This window comes from Bubalus bubalis, chromosome 5 (genome assembly GCF_019923935.1).
Source record: "Bubalus bubalis isolate 160015118507 breed Murrah chromosome 5, NDDB_SH_1, whole genome shotgun sequence".
In the NCBI taxonomy this organism is placed as follows: Eukaryota; Metazoa; Chordata; class Mammalia; order Artiodactyla; family Bovidae; genus Bubalus; species Bubalus bubalis.
Genome location: NC_059161.1, coordinates 117,936,254 through 117,951,646, shown reverse-complemented (window position 1 = coordinate 117,951,646; position 15,393 = coordinate 117,936,254). Strand labels below are relative to the sequence as shown.

The 15,393-nt window shown below is 50.9% G+C and overlaps 1 protein-coding gene across 1 annotated transcript; it reads left to right on the top strand.

Annotated features, from left to right (window-relative positions):
- Positions 1-462: 462 nt before the first annotated feature.
- SLC15A3 (solute carrier family 15 member 3) lies at positions 463-15,393 on the top strand. Its single transcript, XM_025286441.2, has 8 exons — positions 463-1,068; positions 4,486-4,775; positions 8,571-8,718; positions 10,369-10,479; positions 11,297-11,465; positions 13,573-13,731; positions 14,545-14,700; positions 15,177-15,393. The coding sequence occupies exons 1-8, from the start codon at positions 511-513 to the stop codon at positions 15,329-15,331; spliced, it is 1,746 nt and encodes a 581-aa protein (XP_025142226.1). The 5' UTR covers positions 463-510; the 3' UTR covers positions 15,332-15,393.

Sequence of the window (15,393 nt, the reverse complement as noted above, 5' to 3'; positions counted from 1 at the left end):
CAGGCTTACAGTCTTGGGACGGGAGGCGGTGGAGGAGACAGCGGGCGGTGGAGGCAGAGGCAGGCCCCGTGAGGACCCCTCTCCCCGGAGCGCAGGCCAGGTGTCGCCAGGGAAAGGAACAACGGTTAAGAAAAGGCAGCCAACCGGGGAGACTGACAGGAAAGGAGGGGGAGGGGCAGAGCAGAGGCGAGAAAAAGGGTCGGCAGTGAGGATGACTGGAGGCAGGAGGAAGAGTTAGGGGCGGCAGGAGGGGAGAGGTGAGAGTTAGGGAGCAAAGAGGTAGAATCCGGGTAGCCCCCCAGGCCCCGTGGAGGCGAGAAAGACCAGGAGAGGGGACGCGGGAGCAAAGAAGGGGAAAGGGAGAGGAAGGGGGACCCCAAGGGAGTGAGAAAGGAGGGAAGGGAGGAGAGGAGTGAGGCCGCAGGGGAGGGGCGAGGGACTCGGACGGGGGAGGGGCGGGGGTTCGGCGGGGGAGGGGGTGGGTCCGAGTCGCTTCGCAGGGGGCCCAGAATGCCCGGGCCGAGCGCCCCCCGGGCGCCCTGGGAGTCGGAGGAACGCCAGGCGCTCCTGGCGCGCAGGCCGCGGAGGCCCCGTCGGTGGTGGCGGGCCGCGGCGGCCGCGGTGCTGCTGGTGGAGATGCTGGAGCGCGCCGCCTTCTTCGGCGTCGCGGGCAACCTTGTGCTTTACCTAAACAGCGCCGAACTCAACTGGGCGGGCGAGCAGGCGTCCCGCGCCGCGCTTGTCTTCCTGGGCGCCTCCTACCTGCTGGCGCCCGTGGGCGGCTGGCTGGCCGACGTGTACTTGGGCCGCTACCGCGCCATCGTGCTCAGCCTGCTGCTCTACCTGGCCGCCTCTGGCCTGCTGGCCGCCACCGCCTTCCCCGACGGCCGCAGCTCCTTCTGCGGAGAGATGCCCTCCGCGCGCCTGGAGCCCGCGTGCCCCTCGCCCGGATGCCAGTACACCTGGCGCGCCACCTACTGCGCGCCCACCCTCTACGCGGCGCTGCTGCTGCTCGCCCTGGCCGCCAGCTCCGTCAGGAGCAACCTCACCTCTTTTGGGGCCGACCAGGTGAGTGGCAGAGGGCCAGGGAGTGTGGCGGGGAGAGGGAGGGATCTGGGAGTCAGGAGGCTACGACTGCCGGCGTGACCTTGGACAAACCACTTCCCCTCCCCGGGTCCAGTTTCCTTATTTGAAAGAAGCTGCGGTGGGGGTGGGGGGTCGGAGTTTGCTTATTCCAACAACTAAAACGACAACAATAGCGACAATCCTAGTTGGCCTTCTTTGACGATGTGTCACTCCGTGTTTTAATTCATTTCATCCTCTGAACTACTTACAGGGTAGGTAGGTGCGTTATGCCCATTTTACAGATGAGGACACTGAGGTTACAGGACATTAATCAACCTTGACAAGGTCTCATAGAGAGCAGCTCAAAAGGAGGATACGGCTACCTGGACTTCAGGCCCCGTCAGGAGCCCCAGCTTTGTGTGTTATAGCCATCTGGGGGCTGCAAGAGGAGCAAGCCTTTTCCTGCCAGCTGTGCCAGAGGTGGAGTCAGGCCTATTTGCTCACATCTTAGCTCTGCCGCTCACGAACCCTCAGCACTTGGGCCAATATCCTAACTACTGAGCCTTTTTTCTGTACCCTTTTGGACAGAAGATGGCACATAGGAGAAATTCAATAGATATTTGCTAACTGAATGAGTAATCACCTGATTTATTGTTGTTCAATTGTCAAATCATGTCTGACTCTTTGCAACCCCATGAACTGCAGCATGCCAGGCTTCCCTGTCCCTCACTATCTCCCGGAGTTTGCCCATATTCATCTCCATTGAATCAGTGAAGCCATCCAACCATCTCATCCTCTGTTCCCCCCTTCTCCTCCTGCCCTCAATCTTTCCCAGTATTAGTGTCTTTTCCAATGAGTCAGTTCTTTGCATCAAGTTGCCAAAGTATTAGAGCTTCAGCTTCATCATCAGTCCTTCCAATGAATATTCAGGATTGATTTCCTTTAGGATTGACTGGTTTGATCTCCTTGCAGTCCAAGGGACTCTCAAGAATCTTCTCCAGCGCCACAGTTCAAAAGCATCAATTCTTGGGGCCTCTGCCTCCTTTATGGTCCAACTCTCACATCTGTACATGACTGCTAGATAAATACCTAATAGCACAGCTGTATTTTGATAGCTCTACTCAGTGGGATGTTAGACAGTAATTTTTAAAAATATGTAACATGATTTGAAAAAAATCACTTACAATGTTAATGAGCAAAAGCAATGCAGAACTGCATACAGAATATGATCACAGCCATGTGAAAAGACCAGGTGTCTACAAAAGGAAGAAACTGGGAAAAATTGTAACAGTAGTGGAAACAGGCTGCTGGACTAGTTAGTTGTACTTTTTTTACCTAACTGTCTATTTTAAAATGCTCTTTAATTACATGTGTTACAATCAGAAAGGGGACATTTTAGAAAGCATCATTGCATCCAGCTGTCATCCACAGTCCAGCATCCAACATAGTCTCCAGTGTCCTTGCCAAGGAGTGACTCACCCAGCCTGTTTGGATTCCTTTGGTGATGGGGGATTCAGTGCCCCCAGGACAGCCCTCTCCATTTCTCAGCCCCCACTGATCTTCCTTCAGACCAGGAGACTCCCAAAATCTGCCACTGGGAATCTCTCATCTTCCCTTAACTCTCCTCTTCACTGACATCCCACCCCATCCCCAGGTGCCCTTAATATGTGCCTTGACCTCATTGACCTCCAGAGGGCCTCAGCCATCTACTGCCTCCTGTCTTTCCCACCTTTTGGTGGCAGAACTGACTTCTCAGAGGCTCGGCCACTGGGCAGCATGGACTTTGGGTGGGGCCGGGCCAGGCTGAAAGACTGCCTAGGGGTCTGGCCTGACCCCTAGGGCAGTTCAGAAACACTAAAATGATATGAGGCAGGGATAGACATGATTAGATTTGAGTTCTTTAAAATGGCTCTGGCCACAGGTAGACAGTTGATGGGGGTCACAAGAGTGGGCACACCAGAGCAGTGAGGAGGCTGTTGCAGAATTCAGGGGGGCAGTCAGATGGGCTTGAGGGTGGGAAGGATTGTCATCATCTGGCAGAACAGCCATACACAGGAGCCAAGTGTTTTAACACACTTGCTGGTTTCAGAACGGGCCATCCATCATTCTCAACAAAGTGGCTGCTCATTTTGGGAGAACTCATTTATATCCTGAATGGGCTGTCTGCTCTTCCCCTTAGAGTTGCAATTGTCATATTCATTTACATCCAATTAATAAATGGAGTGACTGCTCGTTATGGGACTTATTCAATTTTCTGCTTGAAAGTCTACAGCAAGGATTTTCAGTGAGTGGACAGGCCTTTCCCTCTTTATTGCCAAGAGGATCCCTCAAAATCTCCAAAGGGATGCAGTTTTAAATGCATCTGTGTGAACTCTAATCTTACATTTGGAAAAGGAACAAAATACCTAGTTATCTTTTTCCTAGTGCAATCACAGAAGTTAAAGCTTGACAAAATCTGCTTAGCTAATGGGTATATGTATCCCTGGGTAGAAGAAGAATGATAGGTTCTGAGATTTGGGGAGTTGTTGAAGGGGTGATGGGGTACAGAATTGCTTATTTAGAGAGGTGACTTCCAGAGCTCACTGCTTTTTCAGATTTCAGATGTCTGGGCCCTGCCCCAGACCTGCTGAGTCAGAATCTGTGGACCAGGATCTAGGAGCAGGACAGCTGCCAGTACAGTTGATCCGAGCCAGCAGACCGGAAGTGGGCCTGGGGCTTGGCTGTCGCAGATTGATCCAAACCCTGGGTAAAGATTTTTCAGCCCTTCTGCCCTTGCTGGGGGGCCTGAATTTTTTTTTTTTTTAAAATCAGGCCAAAGTCTGCTCTTGGGGCTGCATCTAGGATCACTTCTGCTTTCCCTGATTATGCCAACTTTGTTTGACTGGGAGGCAAGTGGGGGTGGGGGCACAATAGAAAACGCTATTTGCATCTCCAAACTGCAGAGGAAATTCTCCATTGGACTTTGGTTCTTCCAGTAATACACATGAATCATATTTAATAATGTGGAGCAGACCCGAGATCTTGACTGGCTTTTTTCTGACTATGAAGGTTATGCACACTATGGTCTGCTCAAACACAAAGGGATAAATCAGCTAGAAATGAACAAAGTGGCATCAGAGACATCTGTTGTGTGCACCACTTAGTGACAATAAAAAAGCAACGTGTGTCAAGGGCATGAAGAAACAGCTGCGCCAAAATGTCCTTATCATTAACGAGTGACTCCCAAGGGAAGGGTTTATTCATTCATTCGACAAATATTATTGAGCATCTATTTAGTGATCAGGGATTAGGAAAGTGCCAGAATGCCCACCCACTGATGGAAGAAGTGTCTCTGTAGGAGGGTCATGCAGTCACAGAGAGTATGTCATGGCAAGGTGCCACCACACCTCCTTGGCCCTCACTCTTACCCCTGCTTGACAGGTGATGGATCTTGGCCGCCATGCCAGCCGCCGCTTCTTCAACTGGTTTTACTGGAGCATCAATGTGGGTGCCATGCTGTCGTTGCTGGTGGTGGCCTTTATCCAACAGAACATCAGCTTCCTGCTGGGCTACAGCATCGTCGTGGGCTGTGTGGGCCTGGCCTTCTTCATCTTCCTCTTTGCCACCCCCAGCTTCATCATCAAACCGCCCACAGGCAGCCAAGTGTCCTCCATGCTCAAACTTGCTCTCCAAAACTGCTGTCCCCGACTGTGGCACCGACACTCTGCCAGGTGAGGAGGGGGCTCTGGGGGGAGGGGCCGGGTGGTCCAGTTTAAAGATACTCTGGATCAGCTCCAGTGGTAGCCCTTCATGATGACAGGCACCTCTATGCCTGAGGATGGTGATGGAGATGATGGGGGTGGTAATATTGACAGTGGACTAACTGTAGAAGGTATGAGGATGTTAACGGTCTTGACAGTGATGGAAGTGATGGATATAGGGATGATGGTGTTATCGGTGACAATAACTTCCGGCAATAAATGCTGACCATGGCAGCAGAGGTGGTGGTTGTGGAGATGATAGTACAGTGAAGGCACTTGGGACAGAATTCTATACCACCTTGATATTAAGTATAAGAAAGACTAAGAAGTCAGCCAAATCAGTTTCTTTTCCCAAGGGAAGAAAACCATCCCCAAGAAAAAGAAATGCAACAAGGCAAAATGGTTATCTGAGGAGGTCTTACAAATAGCTGAGAAAAGAAGAGAAGCAGAAGGCAAAGGAGAAAAGGAAAGATATACCCATCTGCATGCAGAGCTCCAAAGAATAGCAAGGAGAATTAAGAAAGCCTTCCTAGGTGAACAAAGCAAAGAAATAGAGGAAAACAATAGAATGGGAAAAACTAGAGATCTCTTCAAGAAAATTAGAGATACCAAGGGAACATTTCATGCAAAGATGGTCACAATAAAGGACAGAAATAGTATGGACCTAACAGAAGCAGAAGATATTAAGAAGAGGTAGCAAGAATACACTGAAGAACTATACAAAAAAGATCTTAATGACTCAAATAACTATGATGGTGTGATCACTCACCCAGAGCCAGACATCTTGGAGTGCAAAGTCAAGTGGGCCTTAGGAAGCATCAGTATGAACAAAGCTAGTGGAGGTGATGGAATTCCAGTTGAGCTATTTCAAATCCTAAAATATGATGCAGTTAAAGTGCTGCACTCAATATGCCAGCAAATTTGGAAAACTCAGCAGTGGCCACAGGACTGGAAAAGGTCAGTTTTCATTCCAGTCCCAAAGAAGGGCAATGCCAAAGAATGTTCAAACTATTGCACAATTGCATTCATTTCACATGCTAGCAAAGTAATGCTCAAAATTCTCAAAGCCAGGCTTCAACAGTACATGAACTGTGAACTTTCAGATGTTCAAGCTGGATTTAGAAGAGGCAGAAGAACCAGAGATCAAATTGCCAACATCTGTTGAATCATAGAAAAAACAAGAGAATTCCAGAAAAACATCTACTTCTGCTACATTGACTACACTAAAGCCTTTGTGTGGATCACAACAAACTGGAAAATTCTTAGAGATGGGAATACCAGACCACCCTACCTGCCTCCTGTGAAACCTGTATGCAGGCCAAGAAGCAACCAGACATGGAACAATAGACTGGTTCAAAATTGGGAAAGGAGAATATCGAGGTTGTGTATTGTCACCCTCCTTATTTAACTTATATGTAGAGTACATCATGAGAAATACCAGATTGGATGAAGCACAAGCTGGAATCAAGACTGCTGGGAGAAATATCAATAGCTTCAGATATGCAGAGGACACCACCCTTATGGCAGAAAGCAAAGAGGAACTAAAGAGCCTCTTGATGAAGGTGAAAGAGGAGAGTGAAAAAGCTGGTTTAAAACTCAACATTTAAAAAACTAAGATCATGGCATCCGGTCCCATCACTTCATGTCAAATAGATGGGAAAATAATGGAAACAGTGACAGACTTTATTTTCTTGGGCTCCAAAATCACTACAGATGGTGACTGCAGTCATGAAATTAAAAGATGCTTGCTCCTTGGAAGAAAAGCTATGACAAACCCAGATAGCATATTAAAAAGCAGAGACAGTACTTTGCCAATAAAGATCCGTATAGTCAAAGCTATGGTTTATCCAGTAGTCATGTACAGATGTGAGAGTTGGACCACAAAGAAGGATGAGCACTGAAGAATTGATGCTTTTGAACTGTGGTGGTGGAGAAGACTCTTGAGAGTCCCTTGGACTGCAAGAAGATCAAACCAGTCAATCCTAAAGGAAATCAACCCTGAACGTTCATTGGAAGGACTGATGCTGAAGGCAGGAGGAGAAGGGGATGACAGAGGACAAAATGGTTGGAAGGCATCACCAACTACACAATGGACATGAGTCAGCAAACTCCGGGAGATGGTGAAGGACAGGGAAACCTGGGATGCTGCAGTCCATGGGGTTGCGAAGAGTCAGACACGACTGAGTAAACAACAAGAAGGGAGGAAAGTTCTGAATAACCTTGCATATGCACAATGGCTGCCTTTTGCCCCTCTCTTCCCTGAGTTTATTGACTACTTACGCTAAGCAAACCTGTCTCTAGACCGTGGACCCAGTTATAGCTCCTATCCATGGAATCTAGACAGAAAAGGTATACAGCATGCTTTCTCCCAACCTGGTACATTGCTGTAAGGTTTTGTTTGAATGATCCATTGCTGCCTAATGAACCACCCCAGAACTTAGTGTCTTAAGCAACCACCTTTTTTGCCTCTCAAAATCCTGTGGTTCACTGGGCTCACCTGGGTAGTTCTGCTTCTTGTGTTGTCATGGGGGCTGCAGTCACATGGGGGCTTGTAAGGGTTAGAACATCCAAGATAGCTCACATTCCTGGTTGGCAGTTGACGTTGACAATCAGCAAGCACACCTTGGTTCCCCTTTGTGTGGCCTCACCCTCGGGCAGCAAGGTGTTTGGGCTAGGAAAGAAAGGAAGCATGCCAAGAGAAAATGTCCCAAAGGGCAGGAAGCGGAAGCTCCGTGTCCCTTGAAGGCCTTTTGGAGTTTCAGCGTCCCAGAGCGTCACTTCTTCCTCAGTCTGTTGGTTAGCACAGTCACAGGCTTGCTCAGATTCAAGGGCAGGGCAGATAAACCCCATCTCTCAGCCAAGAAGCGACATCACTAACTGGGAGGGGAGAAGCTCACGATGGCTATCACACTGCACTGGTATGGTCCCTTTGGGCATCTCAAAGGATGAGCCAAGGCTCTTAGGTAAAAAGGGATTAGAAACTTCTCAAGACAAAGGGCAAAGGGTAAAAGTTGATCTTTCCTGCTTCCCAATAATGTCCCCTCCACCCCTACCTCTCCATTCCTTGGTCTGTAGGGAGAGGGCTCTCATGTTGCCTGTTAAGGAGGATGGGCTTGGAGACCACACCTGGGGAACTGGATTGTCTCAAATTGTGATGCCTCTTTCCCTGAGTCAGGCATGAACGGGGGCTTCCCTGATTCCCAGGCAAATCAACACTATGAGCCAAAAAATCCCCCAAGACTCTGCCTGCCACAGCCTCTGGTCTTACTTCCCCCAGGACCCAAGAGGCTGACGCTCTAGGATGGAATGAGCCTTGATCACCACCTCTGCTTCAGGGATGATAGTGATCGTATTGACAGTGGCAATGCCAACACCAGAAGGAAAAAAAAAATTAATGGTGATAGGAATGCGAATTCCGTGGAGAAGATGGCTTTGGTGACTGTGGTTACCGTTCTAATGACGGTGCTGCTGCTGCTGCTAAGTCGCTTCAGTCGTATCCAACTCTGTGTGACCCCAGAGACGGCAGCCCGCCAGGCTCCCCCGTCCCTGGGACGCTGATAGGGGTGCAAATGTTGATAATGTCGGTGAAAGTGATGCTGATGGTGGAGTGGAGGAGAGGAGGGCAGTGATTTCCGAGATGATGGCTGTGATAATTGGTGATAGGGGAATGGGATTAAAGTAGGGGATGATGGTGGAGGTGGGAAGGTAGCCATGGTGGTGGTGACGGTAGCTGCCATTTAATCTGCTGCCTCTTTGGCCCCTTAGAGACCCTCCCAGTGCCCAGCTGCTGCCTGACCAGAGGTTTCCCCAGCCTGGCCCTTCCCCCCAAGAGGACATCGCTAACTTCCAGGTGCTGGTGAAGATCTTGCCCGTCATGGTGACTTTGGTGCCGTATTGGATGGTATACTTCCAGGTCAGCACCCCTGCCCTTTCACTCTGGAGGAAGTGGCTCCCTAAGCCCCTTAGTAGTCTCATCTCTCACCATAGATGCTCTGGGCACATGGAATGAGGGTGGTGTGGTTCAGTCGCTAAGTCATGTCCAACTCTTACGACTCTATGGGCTGTGTAACCTACCAGGCTTCTCTGTCCGTGGAATTTTCCAGGCAAGAATCCTGGAATGGGTTGCCATTTCCTTCTTCAGGGGATCTTCCCAATCCAGGGATCGAACCCCCATCTCCTGCATTGCAGGCGGATTCTTTACCATCTGAGCTACCAGCCCTTCCCCCCATCCCCCCTGTGGAATGGGGAAAGGGCTTACAAAGTGAACTGCAGGGAGAGGGCCTCACAAAGTGAACTGCTGCCTGTAGCAGCCAGGTGGGCCCTGATGCAAAGCTGTCCCTGAGTGCACAAGGAGCTCTGGAGATGGGTTTGAGGCCCAGTAACTGAATAAATCACCCCATACCTCCCAGCCTCAGTTTCTCATGTTAGACTAGAGTTCAGACAGCTCTGAAGCATTCTGATTCTCCGACTTGGCAATGAAAGCCCAGAGAAGGTGGATCAGTTACCTGAGACCCTACAACAAGTCTGAGACAAGCTCAGCACCTCGAGTGCTTTGCAACAGAAGTTCCCAGCCCTGGCCTTGCCTCAGAATCCCCTGCAAAGTTTTTAAAAAATATACAGATTCCCAGGTGTCACCCCCAGATTTGTGAAAGAGAATTGCCAGGGGAGTCTCTAGTGTAATAAACTTCTCAGATGATGCTAATTCTCAGCGAGGTTTGAGAACCACTGCTTTCTCCCACCCCGCAAAGTGTGTGGGTATGTGGAGGGTGGGCAACTAACTCCAATCTCTAAGCCCCAGGCCCCACATCTGCTTTCTAGGAATCTTGTTTTGAGATGCAGAAGATGGGGGTCGTTCGGGGTCAGCCTGCTACTTGGGGACAGCACAGAGGCAGAAACTGTCTGTGATGGGACGTGTGTGTCCATGGTGATCCCCAGTCACATCAGTTGTTAGAACACTGACATCCTTCCATAACCAGTCAGCAAATAGCTGCTGCCTTGGTCAACACAAGGGCCCTCTGCTGCCCCCGGCCCTTCTGTGGGATTCTCTCAGATCCCCCTCCCTCACAGAGCAACTAACAGGGTAACACCTGGGATGGCAGGGCCCCCTGGAGTCTGCTCCTGCCACTGTGTCCAGGGACACTCTGGTGGATCAGTGGCTACGCATCCCCAGTTGTGTCAACGTGTGTGACTCAGCTTGGCTTCAGTGTCAGATAAGAGCTCCCCATGGGGCCAACCATGTCATTATCTTCCCCATGTCAACAAACATTTATCCACGAGTACTCTATGCTGGCCCTGGAGACATGAACATGAGCCAGACCAGCTGGGACCCCGGCTCTGGAGCAAAGCTAGGCACGTAGCCCTCAGGCCTGGGAACATAGTGACGGAAGCTCCCCAGGAGCGAGGAGGGTGGTATGGTCTCTTCTCCCTGAGACTAGGAAAGGGGACAGCTGCCTGGCCACCCTGTACTGCTGCAGAGGAGTGCCTGACTTGGAGCTGGGAGTGTCCTGGGGTGGAGGTGAGGTGGCCAGCTCTGTTCCAGCCTCACCTCTAGCTCTCTTGACAGATGCAGTCCACTTACGTCCTGCAAGGTCTTCACCTCCAAATCCCGAACATCTTCCCCAACTGCCCTACCAACAGATCCAAGGCTCTGAGAGCCCAGGGCAGTGTCTACAAGGTGAGAGACACATGTGCGTTCAGCCGCGATCTCAGGCCAGGCTGGGGGATTCCTCTGAGAAAAGGAAGACTGAAGCGGCCTCCACACTCCCATCCCCCAGTGGCAGAGCATCCTTGGAATATAGAAAATGCACCTGGAGGTCCAGGCATCCTGCCCCAAAGCTCAGCTGTAGCTTGTACAAGACTTCAGGCCAGCTTCAGTCCACTGCTGCTCTGAAGTGGCCCTCACTGCCCAGTTTGCACCAGACCCTCAGATCAGACACACTCGGGGCATCCTCATCTCTTCCTCACTTGCTCCCTCTCTGGAACCCCCAGATACTCAGATCTCTGCCTTGCACCAGAACTTTCCAAACCAGTTCCTTGCCGCCTCAGAGACTCTTAAAATCAAAGACTCTTCATAATAATGAGAGCTATATGGCAGATAAATGACATATTAGGTGCATAAAAAGTTTGTTCAAGTTTTTCTGTTAACACCTTATGGAAGAACTCCAGTGGACTTTTTGGCTAACTGAATATTTGCTACTAAACCTCACGCCTTGCCCATGGCAGACATCACTAATCAATCTCGACATTCTTTCATGCTGAGCCCATGAATGTTCCAGGCAGCCACAGCCAATTGATAGAAGTTAAAGGAAGCTGTTTGCCATCCCTGATCTAATCCGTCCCCTAGTTGCACAGCCGAGGAGTGTGCATTCAGGGGAGGGGAACAAACTGACTCTGGGTCACGCAGGGACAGTCTGGATGGAGTCCAGGTCTGCCGACCCCAGTCCGAGCTCCTTCTGCTCTGCTCACCTGCCTTTCTTGGTTTCTTCTTGCAGATCCCAGAAGCCTGGCTGCTCCTGGCCAATGTCGTGGTGTTGCTGATCCTGGTGCCTGTAAAGGACCACCTGCTTGACCCTTTACTGCTGCGCTGCAAGCTGCTTCCCTCGGCTCTGCAGAAGATGGCCCTGGGGATGTTCTTTGGTTTCACTTCGGTCATTGTGGCAGGTGCAGTGTAGGGCCTGGGGGAGTGGGATGGCCTTTGTCTGGGGCTGGAGGGAGGCTGGTTCCCCCAGGGGCTGATGCTGGAGCTGTGGGTCTGGGCCAAGTACACCCTCCACCTGTGGGTGCCAGTCTTGGTTTCTGGAAGATGTGAACTGAAAGAGACCCTCCTCCTTGAGTCCACCCTCCTCTCATTTTTGACAGATGAGGAAGCTCAGGTCAAGAGAGGAAGAAAGATTTTCCCCAGTGGGATGTAAGCCCCCTGAAGGCAGGGAATTTTTTTTTCTTTTTTTATTCACTGCTATGAATAATGAGGGGTTCTCTGGTGGCTTGGATGGTAAAGAATCTGCCTGCAATGTGGGAGACCCAGGTTTGATCCCTGGGTCAGGAAGATCCCCTGGAGAAGGGCATGGCAACCCACTCCAGTATTCTTGCCCATAGAATCCCATGGACAGAGGAGCCTGGCAGGTTACAGTCCATGGGGTCGCAAAGACTCAGAAATACTTTGTTGAGCGACTGAACAACAACATGAATAATGAACATGGGTACTCAATAAGTGTGTAGAATGTGTTTTCCAAAGACACACAGCTGTTCAGTGGTTGGGGGAGTTTTTTCAAAAAGTATTTACTATTTATTCTCTTCTTTCTTCCATTTCAAAAGGATTTGAAGCTGCAAAGCTGCTTACAAGAAAGGGCTCTGATAAAAGAAGCTTTGCATGCTACTGTGCTGACCTCAACCCTTTCACTTTGTGACATAATGATCCTGAAGTTTCTTAGTGTCTCTGAACTTCATCTTTAAAAAGGAGAGAGTAATTCATTCAGACACTATGCAGGGCCTGGGCTCTGCCCTCATGGAATGTGGTCCAACAGGAGTGTTGTGAGGATTAAACAAGATGAAGTCAGTAAATCACTCAGCATCATGCCTGGATCATAAGTAGGAGCCAGAGGAATTAAAGCTCAGTAAACAGTATTGTGTTTGTTTACTGGAGGATGAAAGGATGAAACCCAAACTAGATTGTTTTTCAACTAGGTACTTTGGTAAATTTTGTCCTATATCACCCTCACAAGAATCCTGGGATTTTTATTCCTGTGTGCGTGCTCAGTTGCTCAGTCATATCCAACTCTGTGACCCCATGGACTGTAGCCCACCAGGCTCCTCTGTCTATGGGATTCTCTAGACAAGAATACTGGAGTGGGTAGCCAATACCTTCTCCAGGGGATCTTCCCAACCCAGGGATCGAACCAGTTTCCTGCATTGCAGGTGGATTTATTGCCACTGAGCCTCCTGCATGAAAATACTGGGTCTCAGAGAGGTTAAGTGATTGGCCCAAGGTCACACAGCTAACCAGTGGCAGGGCCATGACTGGAACCCAAGTCACTTAATTACATAAATGGTTTTCATTCCATGAGAGCACAGCTGTCTCCTAAGCAATGAAGGGAGAGAAAATAAACTTGAAAGCCAGGTTAGAAATGCTGCTGTAATACTTGATGCTGCAGCAGAGGAGTCAGGTGATATCATGGGAAACGGGCCAGCTTTGAAACCAGACACAGAGGCACAAGCACAGCCTCAACTACTTATCAGCTTTGTGACTTGGGGCTGATTGCTTAAAGTTCTCTTTCTCATTTACAAGAATGCATACTAGGTGTCTCACCCATAACAGGCTCTCAATTAATAAGAGCTGTTACTGTTATTGAGTGCAAAATCTAGTTCTGAGCTTCCTAGCAGCTAAGGCAAAAAGGGAATAGTTGGAGGGCCAGTATTAATTTCCTTACCTGATGCCTGATCAATCACTAGCTGCTTAGGGAATACCCGCTACCTGCCAAGCTCTGTCATGGGCAAAGCTGCCTAAAGGCTTCTCAGGTGGTGCTAATGGTAAAGAACCTGCCTGCCAATGCAGGAGACATAAGAGACATGGGTTCCATCCCTGGGTTGGGAAGATTCCCTGAGGAAGGGCATGGCAACCCACTCCAGTATTCTTGCCTGGAGAATCCCACGGACAGAGGAACCTGGTGGGCTGCAGTCCATGGGGTCGCAAAGAGTTGGACATGACTGAAGAGACTTAGCACAAGCTGCCTACGGTGGATCTGACTGTATTCCTTCTCTCTGCCACCAGGAGTCCTGGAGATGAAGCGTTTAGAATACATCAATCACAACCAGACTGTGTCCCAGCAGATTGGGCAGGACACGTACTACGCAGCACCACTGTCCATCTGGTGGCAGACCCCTCAGTACCTGCTCATCGGGATCAGTGAGATTTTTGCCAGCATTGCAGGTACCCTGGACCCCCACCCCCGCCCTGCTCTTGCACAGGTGATGGGCTCTGCCTGGTGGTGCCTTGAAGTAAGAGGTTTCACAGGCTCAGCCTCTGGAGCTTGTCTTCATGGAAGCAGGCAGGATCTTCTGAGCAGGGCTGCAGTTACCCAGTGGGGACTTGTCAGCACTAATCCCAGTAGGGATTAGAGGTGAATAAGACATTCCCATACCCAACTTCCCCCCAGTCCCCCTGGTGCCATGTTCCCCACCTTCTGTGTCTTTGCACTTGCTGTCCCCTCTACCTCCCTATTTCACAGATTGGATGTGAACTCCCATTTCCCCTTCAGTCTAAGGGGACTTAGACTTCCCCTCCCTGTCTAATTGCCATGTCCTCCACGAGTCCATCTCCAAGGCCCCTGGGCAGACGGGGGTCCTCTCTGCCCTCCCTTTGTTCATGTGGCCCAGGGCAGAAGGAACAGGGGTTGGGACAGACTTTGGGAAGAGACTTCTGAGGTTGAATCAAAATGATGTGGTGATGATGTGAAAGCTGGGCAGAGAGGGTGGGGGAGAGAGAGGGTGAAGACCGGGCTGGCTCAGCGGTGCCATCACTGAAGTGGGAGACCCAGGAGGAAGGGGCAGAGGGGAGACAGCCGTGTGGGAGCAGCCAGGAGGACATGTCCAGACAGGGAAGATGAGCCGGGCAGAGGCAAGGGGCCATCTGGGGGAGGCTCGGTGGGGGTGGGGTGGGGGCTGTGGCCCAGCAGGCTGGGGCCTGAGCCTGTTCTCTGCTCATCCCCCAGCCCCTTGGGTAACCCTTCCTCCCTCTCTGCAGGCCTGGAGTTTGCATACTCAGAGGCCCCACGCTCCATGCAGGGCGCCTTGATGGGCATCTTCTTCTGCCTGTCCGGGGTGGGCTCGCTGCTGGGCTCCAGCCTGGTGGCACTACTGTCACTGCCAGGGGGCTGGCTGTACTGCCCGGAGGATACTGGTGAGTCTGGGGGGCTCCCCGGGAATGGGACACGGTTGGAAGGAGGCTTAGAAAGGGGGTGTCAACTACGAAGTGCTTTGACCCCAGGCAGAAGGAAATGGCACGTTAGACTCAGGAGAACGGGGTTGGAGCCCAAACCTAGCCCACCGCCCACAGTATGGCCTCCCCTCCATGGGCCTCCATGACCCTAACTATCCAAAAGGAGTCTGAACTCAGCAGACCTCCAAGGCGCCTTCCTGCTTCTGGAACCCTGCCAGTCTAGTTAAGGGTCACCTTTCTTGGTCTGTTTTAAGCCCCTGAAAGAACAGCCAGCTAACAGGACATTGTAGACGCCACAGAAAACACCCAGGGCAGCCCAGTGCTAGAGGATCATCTGCCCAGTGTGTTCAGATCCCACCCATTGCCCACTGTGGCTTCAGCTGCCAGCCCCAGGAGAGCCCCACCCTGACCCAAACGCCAACCCCTCCTTTCTCCAGGGAACATCAACAAATGCCGAATGGACCTCTACTTCTTCCTGCTGGCCGGCATTCAGGCTGCAGCAGCCCTGCTGTTCATCATGATCGCTGATCGCTATGAGAGGGCAGCCAAGGGCCCAGCCCCCCAAAGCTGTCCCAGGAGAGACAGTGGCTGAACAGGGCCCCCATCCCCCACCCTCGCCTCTCTTCCCCCAACACAGACAGCGGCAGTCCCCGG